General features: G+C 38.8%; 2 protein-coding genes across 2 annotated transcripts in view; both read right to left on the bottom strand.

The window, feature by feature from the left end:
• The window catches only part of LOC138152763 (EF-hand calcium-binding domain-containing protein 13-like), a 98,045-nt gene that overhangs the window by 31,691 nt on the left and 44,198 nt on the right, over positions 1-22,156 (bottom strand). Inside the window, exons 20-26 of the mRNA XM_069076850.1 lie at positions 20,471-20,617; positions 17,584-17,655; positions 15,528-15,671; positions 11,289-11,360; positions 8,907-9,050; positions 4,053-4,124; positions 461-604 (exon numbers count right to left, since the gene is read on the bottom strand). Coding sequence (XP_068932951.1) covers positions 461-604; positions 4,053-4,124; positions 8,907-9,050; positions 11,289-11,360; positions 15,528-15,671; positions 17,584-17,655; positions 20,471-20,617 — 795 coding nt within the window. The remainder of the gene's footprint in view (positions 1-460; positions 605-4,052; positions 4,125-8,906; positions 9,051-11,288; positions 11,361-15,527; positions 15,672-17,583; positions 17,656-20,470; positions 20,618-22,156) is intronic.
• The window catches only part of METTL2A (methyltransferase 2A, tRNA N3-cytidine), a 393,599-nt gene that overhangs the window by 354,107 nt on the left and 17,336 nt on the right, over positions 1-22,156 (bottom strand). The window lies entirely within an intron of this gene.

Genomic DNA, 22,156 nt, shown 5'->3' with positions numbered 1-22,156 from the left:
TTTATTAAGTATAAAGTAAATAAAGTACTTATTAAAGTATTTATAAAGTAATTATAATTATATGGTGGATTGGCCATAAGGGGAAAACTGATGTTACCTTGTGCCAAACAAGTTAACGTTACAGAGAACCTTGCATAATACTGATGGACTTCTATACACAAAGCAGTAAACATAACTTGTATAAGCTTAAGCTCATACATCAGAATTTAGGGAGCCGTTTGTAAAAGACTTATTGAATTTTTCATCATCATGCCTCTACTGGCACCACAATTCAAACAACTTTCCTTTCCCAAAAGGGGGAAAGATACTTCTAAAAGAAAAGTTGACTCCCTAGACCACCTCATTCCATCCCCAATTTTTATCTTTTATAGCAAGTGACTGGAATTTTACCTTTGCCCCTGGAAACAACGTATATTCTCATAGATGCTATGTAAATAATCCGAGACAAAGCTGTGCTTACCATCAGTTCCAACAGATTCCAGGGTCTCCTTAAGCATGTCATCAGATAGTTTGATTCCAAAGTTTTCCAGAGTAGGTGATAAATCATCAGCATGGACCATCCCACTGGATACAGCAGAGATAATATTCTTTGCTTTTTGTATTTCTATATGTGTATAAAAATCAAGGATTAAAATAATTAAGTGTGTCAATCTAAAGAAATATGTAAAAACTTGATTTGAAGAAAATTTTATTCATTTTTTAATACAGAAATTCTTGGATATCTGGGTACACCCAAGTAGCCTGATAACTAAAAATCTCTGTCACTCCTGAAAATCTGACCATTGGATGGAAGTGACCATCATCTAATCAAAACTCTCTTTTGGAGATAAGGGAGATTAGAATGGTGAAGCACTATGGGCAAGATTATATAGGTAGTTAATGGAAGTATGGAATATGGAATTATGTCTTCTGTTTCTATGTCTTGAGTTAGCTTGTCACAATGACTATCTAAACAGCCATTTATTAAGTGCTATGGACTGGGGAAACAAGTTAGTCCTCAAAGATATTATATTCTATTAATGGGATAAAAAAATGTTCACACATAAATTAAATAAATAATATAATAAATACATTTGTGTTTGGGATGGGGTTTAACATCTGGAAGAATCTAGAAAGATCTCTTGAAGGACATGAAGAGGTGAGGGAAGGAAGAAAACATTATTAAATTCCTACCATGTAGCAGGTATTGTGCTAAGTGCTTTGCAAATATTATTTCATTTTATCCTCACAACAGCCCTAGGTGCTATTACTATCCCCATTTCAGAGATGAGGAAACTGAGGATATGAAAAATTAAGTGGTTTTCCCAGGGTAGCACAGCTAATAGGTGTCTAAAGACAAATCTGATCTCAGGTCTTAGCTTCCAACCTTATCATTACACCAAAACCCTCTCTACAAAGTTACTAAATGATCTCTTTGTTGACAAACCCAATGGCCTTTTCTCAATCCTAATTCTCCTTGACCTCTCTGTAGCCTTTGACACTATTGATCACTCTCTCCTCCTTGATACTCTCTAGGTTTTCAGGACATTATTCTCTCCTGGTTTTCCTCTTACCTCTCTGATCACTCCTCCTTTTGTATCCTTTGTTCCAGATCACACCCTCTCATTGTAGGTGTCCCCCAGGATTCTGTCCTGGTCCCTTTTCTCTTTCTATGCTACTTCACTTGGTAATCTCATCAGCTCCTGTGGATTGAATTACCATCTCTATGCTGATGATTCTCAGATCTACCTATTCTGTCCCAAACTCTCTGCTGATCTCCAATCTCTCATCTCCAACTGCCTTTCAGACATTTCAAACTCGATATCCAGTAGACATCTTAAATTCATCATGTCTAAAACAGGATTTATCATCTTTCCCCCAAACCTGCTCCCTCCTTCTACCTTCCTCATTACTGTAGAGGACAATATGATCCTTACAGTCCCTCAGGTTCACAATCTATGAGTCATACAGGATTCTTCACCCTCTTTCATCCTCTCCCACCCCATATCCAATTTATTGCCAAGGAGGTTGACTTAATCTTTGCAATATCCCTAGAATATACTCCTCTTTTCTCCTCTGTCACTGCCACCACTCCAGGCTCTCTTTGCCTCATATCAGGACTATTGTAATAGTCTGCTGATGGGTCTGTCTGCCTCAAGTCTCTCCCCCTCCAATCTTCCTCCATTCAGCCACTAGTCATCTTCCTAAAATGCAGGTTTGATCATGTCATCTACCCACCCCAACACAATAAACTCCAATGGTTCTCTATTGCCTCCAGAAGCAAATAAATGTTCTGTTTGGTATTCAAAGCCCTTTAAGACCTAGACCCATCCTACCTTTCCAGCCTTTTTACACCTTACTCCCCCAACATGTACTCTTTGATCCAATAAAATATTGGCCTCCTGGCTGTTGTACAATCAAGATACTCCATCTCTTGGCTCCAGGAATTTTCTCTGGCTCTCTCCCATGCCTAGGACCCTCTTCCTACTCCCCTCCAACTACTGACCTCCCTGGCTTCCTTCCACCTTCTACAGGAAGCCTTCCCTAACCCCTCTTAATTCCATCACCTTCCCTCTGTTAATTATTCGACATTAGCTTGCATTGCATATATTTGTTTGCATGTTGCCTCAATCCTCAAGCTCAGACTGTTTCACCTCTTTTTGGAAATCCTAGCACAGCGGATGGCACACAGTAAGCACTTAATAAATGCTTACTGATTGATTGATTAACGCCAATGTCAGTGCCTTATCAACTATGGCACACGGCTGTTAAGCTGAGTCTTAAAGGACAAAAGAAGTTATCAAGAAATAGAAGTCCAGAGGGGAAAAAACGTTCCCAACATGAGGGACTGCTAACAAACTACCAACAGTTTACTTCTTTGGGATGAAATATCACATAGTTGATGTTTTTATGAAATGACTACACAGGAGGGAAGGAGGGGGATTAATTCATGCCAAAATATAAAAGGATAAATATCCCCTACTTAAAATGTGGATGAGTCATAAAACCTTCTTTTTCTGGAGTGTGGTTGATTAGTAATCAACGCTAGATTACTGTACAGGGAATGCTGTGTAACCACTGGCTGATATAATGCAAGTGGTTTATGTCTACCTGACTTTTGGCCGTTAGACACTACTTTTTGAGCTTTTATCCCAGTCTAACACTCGAATTTTAAAACATATTTAGGTTTTCTCTCCTGAGGGAACCAGATTAGGATCAGAGTTGAATATAGAGGAAGTTTTGGTTCACAGCTACATTCAATAGATCAATTCAGGTTCAAATACTGAAGTTTTAAGGACCTTGGTTAAATAAGGCTTCCTTATGATGCCTTAGGAGCAGAGTAAGTCTGAACCAAACTATGATAATTTGATCCTCTCCCCAAGCCCAAGAATGACTAAGAACACTCATGTGGGGTAGGAGGGTTACAGAATTAAATGGGGAAAGATGCCCTGAAATTCATGTAGCTCTTAGTAGGTTAGTCTAGAATAAGATTTGGCCTGCCTTCTACCCTTGTAATAACTTTTATATTGTTATATTATCCATTTATTTAACTCTCTCAAATTAACAAAACTTGCTGTATTTATACTGAAACTCACTCTCTTACTAGCTTTTCTGATACACCATAGCATCTCTCAAAGCAGCATCCACATAGTATGTGAATATGGGGATACATCAGAACTAAATGGAATACCAACCATATCACAACCAATCTATATGATTTAGTAGATAAGTCTTAGAGATTTTTTGAGGGTGACTTGCTTATGGTCATAGACCTAATAAATGTCAGAGGCAGGATTTGAAAACAGGGCTTCCAGCACTCTATTACCATGGCACACTATATCTGATATACATGATAATCATAAAATAAATATTGGTTGACTGACTGTTTAAATAACTATAAGTTTATCACCAATTTTTTTAATACAGGAAAAGTTTGGCATTCCTGGCATTCCATTTCAGACTTTATTTCCACTTTTTAAGAAAATGAGATAAAAGTATACTGTTGGAAAGGCAGGAAAAAAATCATAATTTATCAGCAATTCAGAAATAAATAGACTCATGATATTACTCACTTTGGGCTGTTTGTAACTTTTTTTGCTTAATGAATTTCTTGATAATGTCCTTGAAATGTACTTTCCCATCATCTGAACAAGAGAAAAAAACATAATTTACATTTTTAGTGGACAGACAAGCAGACCCTCCAAAGCTAAATCTACAAAGTCAATTAAAAATGAATAATTTTCAGGGGAACTTCCTTTACTGTTGTGTAGATAGAGGTTTTGGAGCTTATTCTAGTTTCCACTAACTGCCAGCTAGTTCATCTCATAGATACAAACTCCCCCAATATATAAAGTTTGAACCAAAAGGCCCCTAATGAAAATTAATCTATTTGCTGCATCTATAGCATGTTTAATGGCTGTGGCAAATAGCTCAAGGAAGCTGAGTCAAGTCATAAATTCAGGCAATGAACAAACTTAATTACTTTTGTTTTTTATTCTTCTATTAGGTCCTTTATGAACCAATGCCCACTACTGCAGAAGTTTCTCAGAGTCAAGGCTATGAGAACAGGCCTCTCTCTCTCTACAAGAACAAGCCCCAAACATTCACAAAGTCAGCCATGGGTAAATCAGACTCTTCTCTCTTCCTTTTGACCTCTCAACCAATTACAATGTTTAAAGACTTCCTGCCCCCAAAGAATAGGTCTGGAGGCAATCACCATCCCAAAGCCTCTGAGAATTAAAGGACTGGGGTAATACAACACTCACAGCAGAGATGGACCTTTCTTTTACAACAGAGAAAGTTGGGAAGCCATCTTTTTTGCTACCTCAACTCCCTCCTGCCCCAGGTCCCACTGAGGACTTGCAGCCCACCTGAGGCCTCTGTTGACAATAAAGAATATCCTTCAATATTTTTGTGTTCTCTTTTTGCTTGCCCAGAGGGGACACTGATTTACCACAAAACCACTCATTTCCAGAGACATTTGCCAACGAGTGGAAGAAATAATATGAAGGGAAATGATTACTCACCCCTTATATCAAGTTATCCCCTAGAAACCTAAAATGAAATTGTGTGGGATGAAAGACTTTGGAGTCTGAGTCTGAGATCAGAAAAGGTCTTTATTCTTTCTCATGAGAAAGGGCCCTCTGCCCCTGACGCTCAAATGGCTTCTGCCCGGGAGAAAGAAAGATGTAGAAGCAAGCCCATGGTTATATGCCCCCTAACGCAGAAACCCAACCCCTCCACTGGCCTTCACTCTCGATGGGGAGGCCGGCCCACAACCTAAGCGCCAGAATCTATCTGGGAGACAAAGGACACACAAACATGTGGGTTTCCAATGCAAGGCCAGGAAAGCAGTTTTATCCTTATTTGGCATATCCTGTGCTGGGGTGGCCCTGGGGAGGGTCTACATTGCTCTAAGTCTCAGATTCCTGTAAGGTCAGGTGACTTCTAAACTTAGGCCTAGTGGATGCTGAAGCCACTCTAGATTTGATTTTTCAGAATGGGGAAACTTCATGGCAAGTTTTTCCTCACAGAAGTAATTAATAACCTAATTTCAAATTGAGAACTGTCATGGAAAATCATTGAGAATCACTCCCTCTCACCATTTGGTTTGTGATTTAAAAAAAAAATCATTCTGTAAGGTTCCTTTTGCCTGGCTGCCTAAAACTTATGGGCCCCCCCCCCCAGAATAATGTTTTTTAAAGCATAAGATAAAATCCAGAGCATTATAAAAGAAACTAATTATACTGAAATGTCAAAATATTAAAAAAAAAACTCCACAAACCCCTGGTTAAGAACTCCTACTCAACAATGAGTTGTATTACAATAACAGTAAAGGTACATACAGTCTGGAATTGCTCCATATTTAGAATAATAAAAACTGCAACCTAGAAAAGTCACAGGTTGAATTTACAAAGGAAACTTCCAATACACCCTGTTCTAGGTTTCATTTTGCAAGAAAAATTCCCCATTTAAAGACATATCTTATAATGTCCTCAGCTAAAATACTGTTAAGAGAGAAGTTATCTCCAGTTCCCCATAATTCTTCACCAATTAAGTTAACTCCCATGACTTGTTCCCCTTTCTTAACAGAATTGCTGTCAAGCACTACAGAGGCGGTCATTTGTACACAAATGGTAATGTGTAAAACTCACAAATTATTTCATTGCTGTTCCTTACAGCCTAGTCAAATAGTTCCTACATTTGGCAGCATCTAGCCATTAGTTGGAAGTAAAGCAATTCATTTCTCCTCTCCAAATCTCATGGTAGTTAATCATGATATCAGAGTAGCAAACTACATATAACATGGTTTCCTCTTCTAACAATTTGGATGGTCTCCCCTCTGCCTTTAAGAACCTCCCATCTTGCTTTCAAGGCTCAGTTCATTTGTCACCTCCTTTCCTGATGCCCTTTGTTGCCAGCACTATCTTTTACCTCCTCCTCAACTTCTCAAAATATCATGAATGTATTTATGCATTTACATGTTTACTCTCCCCAGGAAAATGTAAGCAAACTTTTTGTTTGTCTTTGCGTTCCCTAGCAACTAGCATGGTACCTTGCATACAGAAAGTGTTTAATAAATATTTTTGGGTATATTTGAAAATATTATAAATGGGTTACAGCATCTATCCTAAAACATGACTATATACATGATAGTCACTATAAAAGTGGTATTAGTGTTCTTAATACCAAAATAATATGGTGTTACATATTGTATCCTATGTATAACTTATAAGCTCTTTCTTAAAACGTCCCCCTTTCACAAAGCCAAGCCCGTGGTTCTGTAGGGTTACATCATGCCGCCATGTTATGTCCAGATGTATATGACTACCCGATGGGCCTGCATCTCAGTTACTACTAGGATAAGTTCCTGAAGATCGATCACTCCTCAAAATTGCTCCTTACTTCTCAAGTTATCAGTGTTGTGCTGGTTGTGAAACCCAAACTCCAGAATGTTGGGTGCCTGAGGAACCCTTCTGGATCTTTTGAATTCACAAAGTCATAGGTGCCATTTCCTTCACCAACTGCCAGATTCCCTGAAGAGCACCAAGGTTGAAGGACCATAATTGAAGTTGCTAGGATGTTTTGAATGCTTCTATAGGCATTCAACAAGCTGCTTCTTCAACACATGGTTAGCCGACCAGAACCAGTTACTGAATGTCTACCATTAGTCTCTATGAGGGATTTATATCACATATCATTCACAATTCTCCTGGAGTATCTTCCATGTGGAGAGATGCCATCTTCTCCCTGATGTCCTCCAAATGGAGATGTCATATGAGGCATCATATGACATATATGAGACTCCCATTACATGTGATTTCTATAGATTTATATATAAAGTCCTTCAGAGAGGCTTTCTTTCCAATTGTGATAGATTAGGAAAAATTAAACTATCTATCTATGGATTTCATGAAAGGTGATCATAACATGCCATTCAATCCATAAGAAAGAACCTGTGGATTGTGTGTTTGTTTTTGTGCCATGAGACTTGGCATCTAAGGTTTGTAATTTGAATTCTCAGAGGCCTAAGGAAAAAGTTTCCCCATCATAGATTCTGGGTAGGCCTACAGACGATGGGATCTCACTAGTCAAGTTTGCATGGTACCTATGAAAGCATCCTGAGAATGTCTCCTCAGGACTAGTTCTAAGTGCAGCAGACACTTTCCTCCTTGTCTCCACTGTTCCACAAACCCCTGAAGAACAAAAGAACACAGTTCTATAAGCTTCTAGGAGCGTGGTACCCTGATGTCTGATGTCTATGTGACTCTTAAGATACTTAGATACATGTGTGTAAGGAGAAAAAAAGAAAAAGTGCAAAGGAATAGGGAAGTAAACCCTACATACCATTCACAGGTTCTTCTGGAACTTTTGGACCAACTCAATCATAATCCTTGCCACCAAGGAACTTATATTATGGGAGGAGTCTCTTTATTGTTGTTAAGTCATGTTTGACTCTCTCTGGCACTATTTGGGGTTTTCTTGGCAGAGACATGGAAGTAATTTGCTATTTCCTTCTTCATATCATTTTAAAGATGACGAACCTGAAGCAAACAGGGTCAAATGACTTGCCCAGGGTCACACAGCTATGTAAGGCCAAATTTTAACAGGAAGATAAATCTTCCTGATTCCAAGCCTGGTGCTCTATCCACTGTGCTATCTAGCCATCCTTTATAGAGAGTTCAAATTCCTGGTGGGGTACTAGATCATCAAAACCTTCCCTGGAGTACTAGATGAATTTCTAAGGTATTCAACAACCTAAAACTGACAAATGATTTAAAATAATCTGGCTGACAACAAATTTAGGGCAGCAAGAGGCTTTCTGTGGCAATCACTTTACAACAAAAAATCAGCACAGATTCCCTACTGGCACACCAACACAAAAGGACCATAGACATAAAAAAACAAGCATGGTAAAGAGTAAACACCAGGGAGGAAGACTCAAGAATTAAGATAGAAAACTCCATATGCTGATGGAACCCAGAAATAGGCAAACTGAGATAAGACACAAATGCCTGGTTACCTGACATAGTACCATCAGAATAGTTACTTCTGGGAAATTGATGGAAGGGCCATCCCCTCCTTTATCTTAATATTCCTTCTCCTCCTCTCTCTCATATGCTTTGCTTCCAGAAGTCCAACCCCCATAACTACTCTCTTACCTTGTAGGACTTCTTGTCCTGAATAGTGGAGATAAGGGAAACCATAGCTTTGCCCATAATTGCTAGAACAATAATAGCTAGCATTTATATAGAACTTAAAGATTTGCAAAACACTTTACGTATCTCATCTCATTTGACCCTCACAACCAGCCCAGGAGGTAGATAATATTATCATCTCCATTTCACAGATTAAGAAACAGGTTGAGAAAGTGAAAGGAATGGGTTTTTGTACATATGAACTTGGTAGACAAATGAGGCACTTACCATCAGGTTCAACCATTTTTAGCGTTTCTTTGAGAGCTTCATCAGTTAACTCAATCCCCAAGGATTCCATGGTAGGTGACAAATCTTCAAGTGCAACTTTGCCATCAGTGACTTTGGAAAGAACTGTATGTGCATTTTCTATTTCTACAGGTAAGTAAAAATCCAAGTGTAAACATATTCAGTTACTGAGTCTCCAAATAAAGAAATCTAAAGAAAAAAATCCTGAGATGGAAAATGTATTCATTTTCGAAATCCATAATCCTTGGGTCTGAGGCTATATCAAAGTGGTTTGAGAACTAAAAGGTTTCCCAAGATTCTACTTGGAATTACAGAAGACTAAAATGTTAGCACCTGAATGTATCATATCAAATAAAAATACTCATTCCTTCTGATAAGATACCATTGGAGTAATACACGACCTCATTTTTTTTCATAATTCATGCCCTTAAATAAAGGGATAGACCTATGATTTTTAATCATGAATCATGAAATCTTCATGATTCATTCCATGAATTTCTTTTTCTCTTGAGACTGGTTGGTTAACAAATAATGCCAGCTAGTCACAAGGTTAATGTGGCAAAGAGGTTCATGATAATCTATGATTATCCACAAAGAGCCTTGTGGCCAAGTGTGGTTGGGTGGGTTTTGGGATGGTTGGGATACTTTTTCCCCTTCCCCCTTGATTAGATTATGAACCTTAAGAAATGGAAGATCTACAGATTTCCCTGTTTCCAAGTTAGAACAGGATTGAATAGTAGAATAAGCTTTGGTTCACAGCTTATCCATGCTTGGTCAGCTACCAAGTTTTAGTGAGGTTGGTTAAAACCTATGCTTTTTTCAAGACCTCCCAAGGATTTTGAAATGCTTTATAAGTATTTCAAGTATGAACCACACCAAATCCTTTCTCTACTGTCCAGTGTAGCTAAATACCTGTAAAGAATGGTAAAAAGTACAAGTAAAGCAAGTTATAAAATAGACCCCATTCCCATGGGGTTCCTCCAGAATGGGCCTTGGCTTAAGACTGTATATGATGTCCCAGACAGGAAAAACTTCTCATTATTTTCCCTGATCTTAATCTGAGTTCCTAAATTGTCTCAATAATCCATGAAGGTTCATGAACTTGGCAGCAAATTTTACTCATCCTTCAAAGCCTGGCTCATCACCTCCCCCTCTATAAAGCCATTTCTCTTTCTTTTTGTTCTGCATATCTGGCCAAAACTAATGACTGGACAGCAAATTTTGTCCATTCTTCAAGGTCTAGTTAAAACTCCTTCCTCTATTAAGCCTTTCCTAAGTCACTCTATTCCACAGAAATCTCCATTTTATTTTGTAAAGATGGGGAGTCCTAAAAAGTCAGGATAAATAAAATTATAGATGTGTGAACGGAAATAATTTTTGTTTTCATAAATATGAGCATGTGACTTGATAGACAATGAGGTACTCACTGTCAGTGACCATCGAATTGACTGGTCTGGCTGGCACCATCACAGGTTACTGCTTGGTTCATTGATGGTGATAGCCAGCTCAGCTCCTGATGACTACTGATGGTGAATACTCACATGTCCTTTCTTTGTCTCTGTTCAGAATTTCGTTCTTGAAAATTTACCATGTTTCCCTGAGCTAACTTCCCCCTGAAGAACTTTAGGCCAAAGACTCCTGTTTTTTTCTGAATTCTTTGAAATTTGGACTCCCAAAATCTTTTGCGCTTTCCCTTCCCTTCCATCCTCTTTTCTCCTCTTCTTTTCAAGACCTCTATGAATAATCCTTATTGCTTATACCACTCACTGAGCAATTAGCTTTCTATGCATTAATTATTATAATTAGCATTCTATGCACTTACATTGCCTTGGGAGATTTTTGGTAATATTATCTTGTACAGTTATTTAACTCCTTAAAAGTTAACTTTTCTGAATCTAACCCTTGTTTTCTTCTTTTTGGAGAGCAATGGGGGTTAAGTGACTTGCCCAAAGTCACACGGCTAGTGTGTCAAGTGTCTGAGGTCGGACTTGAACTCAGGTCCTCCTGACTCCAGGGCTGGTGCTCTATTCACTGCGCCACCTAGCCACCCCTCTAACCCTTATTTTCTTGAGCAATGACCCACAGGGACAGGGACAACAATTTGTCCATCAACCAAATCATTCTATACACAGGAGCTATACAAAAAAATTTTGCTTGACCAATATATTCACCAGCAAAATATTTTTTTTAATTGGCAAGGAATCTGACATTCCTAGATTTCCATGTAAGACAACACTCCCATGTTTAAAAAAGTTGAAGGTGAGGAGAAAGGGGAATTGTGGAAAAGATATATAAGGTTAAGTTCCTATTTAAAGTCACAGTGTGTGCACCTACACAAAAATGGGAAGGCTCATTAATACTCACGTTGGCTTTTTAATGCATCTTTGCTTGAAATCAATTTGTTGACTACATCCTGAAACTCCACCTTTCCCTCATCTAGAAAAGGGCAAAACCAAAAATAATTCAGACTTTGTAGAGACATGTATACTCTATAAAACTGGCCCCACACAGTGTATTATAAAGCAGAAGACTGGCATTTGTCCTGTGAACTGCCTGAGGCACTTTAGAAATATTTTAAGTTTGAACCATACTAGATTCTCTTTCCCACTGGCCAATGTTCTAAGAGTCTCTAAGGAAGGGAAAAGGTATGAGTGAGCCATGTTATGGAGTTCCCCTCATTTTTATGAGGATCCTGCAGAGCAGACTCTGACTTAGGAATACTAATGGAATACAGTATATAATAGAATATTATATAATATATTTAACATATATTATACATAATATATTTTTATATATAATAATATAATAGAAATACTAAATACCAGACAATAAAGACTTCCTAGGTCCCGACATGGCCCTAGAGTGCCTGAAGGTTCATTATTGGTATTGTTGAGAAGCAAATTTTACCCATCCTTCAATGCTTATCTTTCCTTTTCTATAAAACAACTTCTCTTTGTGTTCTATATATGCAGCCCAACAAAAAGTTATCACAGAAACTAACTTGAAAACAATCATCATCTCTCACCACCTCGGGTTTTTATTATTAATTTATTTATTTTAAGTTTTCAACATTCATTTCCACAAGATTTTGAGTTACAAATTTTCTCCCCATCTTTCCCCTACCCCCACCCCAAAATAGCAATCCTACTGAATACCTCTTCCCCCAAATCTTCACCTCAGGCTTTAAAAAAAAACTTTTTAATCACTCCTCAATCATTTATAATTCCATATCAGTGAATTCACAGAATCACAAAATGAGTTAGAAAGGAGCAGCTAGGTGGCACAGTCAATAGATCACCGGCCCTGTAGTCAGGAGGACCTGAATTCAAATATGACCTCTGACATTTACTAGCTGTGTGACCCTGGACAAGTAACTTAACCCTGTTTGCCTCATCTTCATCTTAAAATGAGTTGGAGAAGGAAATGGCAAACCACTTCAATATCTTTGCCAAGAAACCCCCCAAAAGGGGTCACAAAGAGCTCGACATAACTGAAAAATGACTGAATGACAACAAAATGTGCCAAATATTGCTGAGCAAGTGAGATAGTCTCTGCACTCAAAACAGCTCACACTCTTACTGGGGGACACAACACACAGGGGCAAGGTGGATGGTCCTTAAGTTCAGAGGACAGGAACAGAGTAAATGTCAAATCCTGGTGATTCACCATCTTCCTGGAAGGGTCGTAGTTGATGATTCCCTGACTCATTCAGTCAATATAAGCAGCCATGTTTGCTTTGGGGGGTAGGGGACAGTAAGAGTTTTGCTTTAGGGTTAGTGGACTGGTATTCCAGATTCCCTCCTGCAAGGATAAGCATGAGAGAAGGGGGGCAGCAGTGCATGTGTGGGGAGAGGGAATAAAAAAGGAAACTGTCAAGTATATTTTATTTTTAAAATGATAAGACAGTGGTGCAACAGAGTCAAAATTTAAGTAAAAGAGCATCTGAATGACAGTGAGTGAAGGAAATGAAGTGACTGAAAGTTAAAATTCTTCCCTAAAGGGGGCAGAGCCAAGATGGCAGCATAGAAGCAGGAAAACTCTGTGAGCTTCCCCCATAACCACCTCAACTACCTATAAAATATGACTCTAAACAAACTTTAGAGCTACAGAGCCCACAAAGTGACAGAAAGAAACAAATCTCCCACTGAAGGAAGCCCGGCAGGTGGACAGGAAGGGTCCATCCCAGCAGGCTGCAAGCCAAGGCCAGCCCTGCATGAGCCTTCAGATTTAGCCTCAGGGTGGCCTTGACCAGCAGGGGCTGGAGTGGACTTTGGGAGAATGGATCACCAGCAGCTGTGGAGGTTTCCAGAATTATCAATCCATAAATGCCAAAGACAAAGTAAAAGGTCAGAGTGGAACTCTGCTGAAACTTGGGGGTGACAAAGGAGCAGGTCTGGCCTCTGCCCCTTGGGGCAAGAAGGGGCAGAGGCGCGGTGCTCTACATGGCTGCTTCAGAGCTCCTGGCCTGTAGATTGTAGGGGGACCAAGCGACCATTCAGACAGTAATTGCTCTTGCTTTAATCTGCTTGGATCTGGATCGCTGTTTTGGGTGGAGGTCCTGGGGTGTGTGACTAGGTGCCAGAGCTTGTTGGGGCTTCAGAGAGGGCACCCAACTAATAGCTCCAGCAGCTGAGAAATAGTGATTTGGGACAAAGTTCTCCTCTCTGGAAGCAGAGCTCTACTGTGGCAAAAAGCCCAAAAATCAAGTAATTGAGTGGCAACATGAGCAAGCAAGGGAAGCAAAGCAAACACAGCAATCAAACCTTAGATTCCTTTTTGGGGGCAAAAAGGATTAAAGCATGGAACGGGAGGAAAACAACAACTCAGACCTCCTGTACCAGAAGCTTCCAAGAAAAACGTGAGCTGGTTACAGGCCATGGGGGGCTCAAGAAGGATTGTGAAAATCAAGTAAGAGAAGTGGAGGAGAAATTGGGAAGAGAAATGAGAACCATGCAAGAAAATTATGAAATAAGAGTCAACAACCTGAGTGAAGAAAATAACACCTTAAAAAACAGACTGACTCAAAAGGCAAAAGAGGCTCAAAAAGGCAATGAGGAGAATGCCTTAAAAAGCCAAATTTGCCAGATGGAAAAAGAATCTCAAAAGCTCAATGAGGAGAATCGTTCCTTCAGAATTAGATTGGAGCAAATGGAAGCTAGTGACTTTATGAGAAATCAAGATACTATTAAACAGATCCAAACAAATAAAATACAAACTCTTCAGTCTGACATCTGAAGTCCTTCCTAATCTGATACCCCCCTACATATTTACAAACGGCAGATGGTGACTCTCTGTTGAGAAGTCCAAGATTTATCCTATAGCCTAGAATCCTGCTCTCTTCTCTCTCCTCCCTCCCTCTCCCTCTCCCCCTCACCATCCCTCCCACCACCAATATCAACTGTTCACCTAACTGGAACCAACTGGGCATATGATTCACTGACTAAACTAGTAAGGCACCCTGAGGAAAAGACAAGAGGCAACATATTGTCGGCAGATTGAACTACTGAAATCACCATCTCCCCTCAGACCCCAGTGGAGGCATCCACATACTGAGCTTAAGAGCTTTAAGAATTCAACACTCACAGACCACCAGCTCTGCTTCCAGCCTCGCCCTTGCAGCTATAGCTCAGGAAAATAACCCCTGTAGAGATGAGACCTGGCAACTTCCTCTCATGTACTGTAATCCCCAGTTCCTCAAAAGCCACAGCTAATAAAGACTCAAAAAAGAAAATTCTTTTTACCCAAATCTTTGGTATCATCAAATTGTTCAACATCAGAAGCCAAAATGGTTTTATTAATGACATTAAAGATAAGTTATATAATCTATTAAATGACATTAAAGAAGATGAATTGTGTCTTGTTCATTCATTTCAGTCATGCCCAATTTTTCATGACTTCATTTGGGGTTATCTTGACAAAAATAATGAAGTGGTTTGCCTTTTCCTAATTTGATAGATGAGGAAACTGAGGCAAACAGGGTTAAGTGACTTGCCCAGGGTCACACAGCTATTAAGTGTCTCAGGCCAGAATTGAATTCAGGAAGATGAGTCTTTCTGATTTCAGGGCTGGCATCTGGTGGCACTGTGCCACCTACATGCTTTTTTAGTTTAAAATTTTTTAAATTTGATTCGCAAGATTTCAGAAGCAATCATTATCGCACAATAACATTGTCATTGCATTATAACTTCATTCCTTTTTAAAGCCACAGACCTTGCTTTAATTTCATTTGTACAGTCACACTAAAGCCACTACTCCTATGGAATTCATTGTCCTAACCCATGAAAGATTGTTCCACCTAACATTGTGATCTTGTATAGCTAATTAAAGACATTTAGTGGTATGTGCCTGTGAGATGGTATTTTATACATCAGGGTGGGAAAGGGTGGGAAACTTCACCAACTTCCTCCCCTCCTTCTCTTCTCCCTACCTCCTGATATTGCCATACTGTCTTCCTATTCCCTCTTCCAAGAATATGAACATAGAACCACAATCACCTAACACTCAACTCTTAACCTTGTTAGAATGACTATAATTTCAATTATTCTAGCTGAAAGAATATAGATATTCTAAGCAAACAATCTGAGATTTAGCTAAAATACTCACCATCAGGTTTAATGGATTTTATAGTCTCTGAAAGCTTTTCTTTACTTAACTCAACCCCCATGCTCTCCAGGGTAGGCATCACATCAGCAATGTTGACTTTCCCATCAGTGATATTAGTAACAATATTTTGTGCATTTTGTATTCCTATATGGATATAAAATTAAAGTATAAAACTAGTCATTGATGAGCCTAAAGCAGCCCTTCATTTGTAGGGTGGGGCAAATCTGGACTTCAGTGAAGCATATTAAATAAATAATCCGTGTGCTCCAACTTTTTACCATTAAAAAAAATCACTATTTTTTATGAAATGTAAAACTAATCAATTAATCACTGTCACAAGAACAATGTTAATCCAGACCAATAATAATAGGGCATGAAACATTTAAAGTATGGAGTATACCTAGAAGCTCTTTAGCTCTTCAGAATGGTTTATCAGAAACCATTGCTAGCTGTAAACTGAACACTTACAAAGAGATTCCCAATGATATTTAATTAGTAGTAAGCTGACCTACTTCAAATGTTTTATGATCCAGTGTGAACTGCAGGCTATTGGACAGCACTTTCTTGCCCTTGCAATCTCTCTATGCTTTTAACTTCAAGGATCTCCTGAGGTTGCCCTACCCTGGGAGTTCAGGTAAGAGCCAGGATTATATATATTAATATATATTAATTTTATTATAATATATTATTATAATATATAATTATAATAATATTAATATATTAATTAATATTAATATAATATATATTAATAGCCAAGCTTTAGTTTATAGCTGCCTTTAGAGGATCCATTCTTGGCCAACTGATGTAATTCCCAAGGCTTAATTGAAAAGGTTGGTTGCTGAAAATTAATGTTACAGAATTTTAAAGAACAAGAATGGTACCAAAGAAAAGATATGAGAAGAGACTGCTTCCCACTCTTTTGCAGAGGTAAGAAGTTGGTGGATGTGGAACACTGTACATATTTTCAGACTTTTTCAATATACTGATCAGTTTTGCTGATTTTTTTTCTTTTTTCTTTTAAAAAAAACTTTTTTACATGGGGTGACTCTCTGGCAAGCAATACTGGGAAGAAATTTAGGTAACATAGGAAAAAAGGTATCAATAAAAATGTTTACATAAAGGAAAAGATTGGTTCCTAGACTTAGATGTCTTTATTATTTAAGGAACACTATAAATCTAAACAAGGCTAAAACAAAAACAAAAAGCCTTGAAACCAGACTAGATACTGTTTCCTCATGAACTAGAATAGATATTAAACTTTAAAATAGAGGGACATACATCAGTCATGATACATCATTAAATTGACCTCATTGCCATGGGGATCCTCCAAAGCAAGTCTTAGCCTGAGGCTGGCTATGAAGACATAAACAACAAATGACTTTACTTATCCTGGTTCCAGTCTGAATCCCTGAGTTGGCCCTTGAGTCCTCTTGGTGGTCTGGGAAATCACATATTTTAATTAGCAAACTTTGGCTATGCTTCAAGGCCTAGATCAATTACCTCCTCCTCCATGAAATCTCCTCAGTTCATTCCCACTCAAAGAGATTTCTCTTTTGGTCTCTGTATCACTCATTAGACAATTAACCTTCAAATAATTCTTGTAACTTTATTTTATACATTTATTTGATTCTTTTACTGTTCTTTAACTTTTCTGTGTTTATGCCTTGCCTCTCTTACTAGAATGTAAGCTCCTTAAGGGTAGGGAACATTGCTGATACATTTTCTACAGTACCTAGTCAGATACCATTTACACAATATTTGTTCAGTGAATATTGGTTGATTGATTGAATCAATAAATCAACAAGGGTGTTTAAGTACCTTCTATTTGCCAGGCACTAGGTAAGCACTGTAAGTAACCCAAAATTCATCTTTAAAATAAAGAATATACAGCAAGGTATGGCATTCCTAGTTTGCCATGTAATACTATAAACCCATTATAAAAAGGCTAATACTGAAAAGAAATGGCAATGGTGAAAGCTCCATAAAATTTTTTCCCCATCTGTATAAAATTGCAATATATGTCCCCCAAAAGAGAAAATAAAACAGTTATACTCACGTTGGCTCTTTGCAAAATCTTCAGTTTTCATCAATTTGTTGGTAAAGTCCTTAAATTCTATTTTCCCTTCATCTGTAAAAGGGAGAAAACACAATTAAGATAGTCCACTGAAGATACAGGTAGACCTTATGAATAGCATAAAGTGGAAAAGTTTCCCAGGAAGTAATTTGACAGTCATTTCCTCCTAGCAATTTGATTAGTGTTTTTCTTAAATCATCTCTATCTTGGCTCTGCTCCCTCTCCCTCACTTTTTCTTTTTTTCCTCTCACTCTTTTCCTCCCTTCCATGCTAGTTTTCTTCTCCTTAAGGGAAGGCCCTGTGGCCCTACACTCCTGACCAGTAAAGAATCTGCCAAATCTACACACACTTAAGCAGCCTGTAACTGAATCATATGAATTATGAATGGAGACACAAGATAGTAAATTATCTTGTTCTTCTACAACCACTGATTTGCTTATCATCCCTTGATCGAGATTTAGGGAGATGAGAAAGTACACAGTGCAGTCAATTAGAGTCCTTGGTTCTACCTGATGGTTAAAGGCAGGGGTTGGTTATAGGTAAAGTCCTTAACAAGGCCACATGGCAACATTGTCTTGGTTTGCTAGGAAATTCTCCTGATATTGGCATTTCTCTGTGTGTCTTCCCTTAGATGCTGACTGAATAAAAGTCAGACAGGAGAGAGGTGGTAATATGTCTGTTTTCCTTCACTGAGCATCAAATAAGGTCAAAATATATGATAATAAATGCATTCAGACACAGCCTAGGCTGCTTTTTTGAAGGGGTAATTATTCTCACACTATTTTATCACCTGAAGGGCATACTTGAAAACCTCAGATATAATTTTCAAAGACAATGGAAAGCCTCCTTCCTTCCCTTGTTTCTTTGGAGGACCCAGTAAGGCAATTTACCCAGAAGAAGCCTAGGAATTATAGGCTACAAAAGCCAGGGCATTGTCTCAGCAAAAGCATTTTTCCCTTTTGCCTTGTTCAGAAGAGTTATTTTATAGAGATAAGAGTCAACTGACCATAGGGAAAGATCCTTAAGGCTTTGGGTCAATAAACAGATAATAAGGTCTTTTACTGACCTAAGCCCCAAGATTAACATACATACATAGCCTGGAATATGACCATCATTCCCTTTCTGTGATCAACAATTCTGATGTTTCTCTTTATCTGATCATGACCTCCCAACATTCCATTTCTCCCCATGTCTCAGCCCTCCTACACCTACTCTTTGCCTTCATCATGACCTCCGGTTTCTCCATCTATCAATACTTTCTCAGGCCATTAATTCTGTTCTGACTTCATTTTCTGCCCTTCTCAACCACTTTAACACTGCACTGTCCTCTATGCTCAAATCCCTTATCTCCATGCCTTAAGCCCTTTTGCTCTTTGTCAAACACCAAATCTGTCCATGTCCCTCCATTCGCATTCATGTGCTACTAAATAGAGCTAAAGAAAGTCCCACAACCCTGTTTGCTAGGTACACTACAAATTCATGTTATCTAACCTCAACTACACTGTAGCAGCAGCAGCAATTCCCACAGAAGCTGCTCCAAACCCTTTCTTCTCTCCTCAAAATTCTATACCTTACCCCAACCTCTTTCTCCTATACTCTCTTAGCTGAGGTGAGGACTTTACCTCTTTCTTTACTGAAAAAAAAAACAGGTATTTTCTCTAAGTTCTCACTTCTCTTTTCCCTTCCTCTCTAAACTCCTTGATAGAATTTCTCATTTTCTCCAGGGCCTGATAATGAAGTGACTCCTCTCTTTGCCAAAGGCAACCCTTGTACTCATGATGCCTAGGTTGCATGTTAGAGAGTATTGTGGGGATGGGCATGTGGGCTCTATCCCATGAATGGTGAGCCAAATTCCCCCTGGCAACTTCTGGATCTATATGTGGTTCAACACTGAAAGGCTTCATCACGAGATTGTCATCCCAAGCAATCTCTTTCTTCATTACTGAGCAAGACTAGATGACTCAGTAGATTTTTAAAAGGGAGTTTATTCCTCTCTCCTCTCCTTTTCTTTGACTCAGTATGTAGCAAGTATCTCTTCTTTCCAGGGTTTCCCACGAGGAGTGAGGGAAGAAACTTTCTTCTTTCTTTCTAAGTAGAAATTACAAATTGCAAGTCCACAGCAGCTAAAACATATGTGGTAGCATAGGAGATCCTAAGCGTAAGTCTCAGCCTTTTCTTCTGGTTGCCTCTTCTGCTCTGTGTGTGTGTGTGTTTCCCCCCCAAAGAATAAATGGATGTTTCCAGTCTTGGAAACAACACTGGGGATCTGAGAGTTCCAAAGATCCTGGGACTCTCCAAGCTAATGTATCAGGGAGAGTCTTGGTACTGGAGAGCATGGCCACTGACACCAGAAGGAGTTCATGGCCTGAACTGGCTTTCCATAACACATGGACCTTGAGAGAATCCTTTAGAAAGTGCAGAACTAAGTAGAGCAACCAAGATGGCGGATTAGAAGCAGCAGTCAAGCTGAAATCTCTTAACATTTCCCTCAAAACAACTTTAAAATCACTTCTCAAATCAGTTTTGGAGTGGTCAAGCCAAAAAAAAATGGTCAAAGTGAGACATTTTTTCCAGACTAAGAAAACTTAAGAGGTTGGTAAGAAAGGTCTGTGGCACCAGGATGGAGATTGTTCCAGAGAGTACACAGTGACAGCACCAGTGGTAGGCCTTGGAGAAGGTCAAAACAGTGGTGGCAGCAGCAGCACTTACACTTAGAGAAGGAGGAACCTATACATCCATAAGACAGGGACCTTGTTACAATCACTGTACTCTAACTCAGGAGTGACTGAAATTTTAGTTGTGTTAAGAAAAGAGTGTGAATCTTCATATACTATAAACAATTGACCTAAAAGACAACTTAAGTACTCACCATCAGGTTCCATGGATTTCAGTGTTTCTTTAACATCTTCTTCACTTAATCGGAACCCCAAACTCACCAGGGTGGGTGGTAGATCTTCTGCTTTGATTTTTTTATCAGTTGTCACACTGCTGACAATATTTGATGCAACTGCAATTCCTGTGGGTACATGTAATCAAAGTGAAAAACTATTAAGTTTGTGAGTCTCAAGGAACATATGAGAATTTGACTGCGACATGTTTTTGGATTTTAGGACAACGCTTCTTGGCCTCACTGAGAACTGAGCCACAGACTTGCAGAATATGTCCTAGTTGGAAGATAACTCAGAGGCTTTCTTGTTCCTACTATACCTGAACAGGGATGTCCTTTACAACTTTGAAGAAAGGGGACAAAGGGGAAAATTGTCCACCTCCCATGGTGGGCAACCTATTTCACTTTAAGATACTTTCATTGTAGCTAGGAAGTTATTCCTTAGAATGAAATAAAATTTTCCTCTAATGAAATTTTGCCCATGGCCCTTCATTTTGCATTTAAAATGAATCTAATAATAACTAACATTTATATAGTACTACTGTGTGCCAGGCACACATTTTACCAATATTATCTCATTTGATCCTCTTAACAATCCTGGGAGGTAGGTGCCATTATTATCCCCATTTTACAAATGAGGAAACTGGGACAGAGAGAGGTTAGGTGGCTTGCCCAGGATCACACAATTAATAAGTGTTTGAGGCTGGATTTGAACTCAGGTCTTCCTGATTTCAGGCCTAGCACTTTATCCACTATGTTATTAGCTACTCTATTGTCCATAAAGAGTTCTGGGTTGTAGTTCTAGAGCAGAAAGAAATGTTGGAGATTGGTCATAAGGGAGCAGGTGACCTGGTCACAGTTCCAGTGCCAAGCGGAGCACTAACACTTGTGGCTGAAAGAGAGCAAGGGCCCTTCCTGGGTAAAGACCAGAATGCAGTTCAAGAGATCAGTGACCACACCCGTCCCTGGACCACACCACTATAGAAGCACCAAAAATTTGCAGACCTCCAGAAGAAGCTCTGAAGACAACAGCATGAAAAAGTCTAAAGCCTAGAACAGGGGTTCCCCATCCCTTGGTGAGCAGACCCCAACTTTTACATAAAGTTCAGAGTCAAAAAAATAGACTATAAAAATGAGCAAACAACACAAAATGAACTTGACCATAAAATCTACTATGGTGGCAGGAAAAACTAAGATACAACTGCAGAAGACAACAACGTGAAAACACCTATAAGCAAAGCCTAAAGAAAAAATTAATTGGACCGAAATCCAACAAGAATTCCTAGAAGAGTTAAAAAAGAAAGAGATAAAATAGGTAGATGTAAAATTGAGAAGGAAATGAGAGTAATACAAGAAAATTATGAAAAGAGAATCAAAAGCACTAATTGTACCTCTTATAGACTATAATCCTTCTCGGGGACAGTTAATCTGTCATCTCTTTTTCTGATTAAACATCTACATTAAACACTAAACTGTTTCTTTAAAAGACCCTTGGGATAGTGGAGCCAAGATGGCTAAGTAAAGGCCATTTCACATTCCCTAACTTTAAAATAATGCCTCAAAATGAATTCTGGAATGGCAGAATCAATAAAAGAATGGGGTGAAAAAATTTTCTAGCCCAAGGGAACTTAGAGGTTTGGCGGGAAAGATATGTCTCACTGGGGTAAG

Source organism: Petaurus breviceps, unplaced genomic scaffold (genome assembly GCF_028583685.1).
Source record: "Petaurus breviceps papuanus isolate PSGF00001 unplaced genomic scaffold, PetGlider_PUasm1.0 90925, whole genome shotgun sequence".
Taxonomy (NCBI): domain Eukaryota; kingdom Metazoa; phylum Chordata; class Mammalia; order Diprotodontia; family Petauridae; genus Petaurus; species Petaurus breviceps.
Note: the sequence above shows the minus strand (reverse complement) of the source record. Positions and strands in the feature narration are given on the sequence as shown.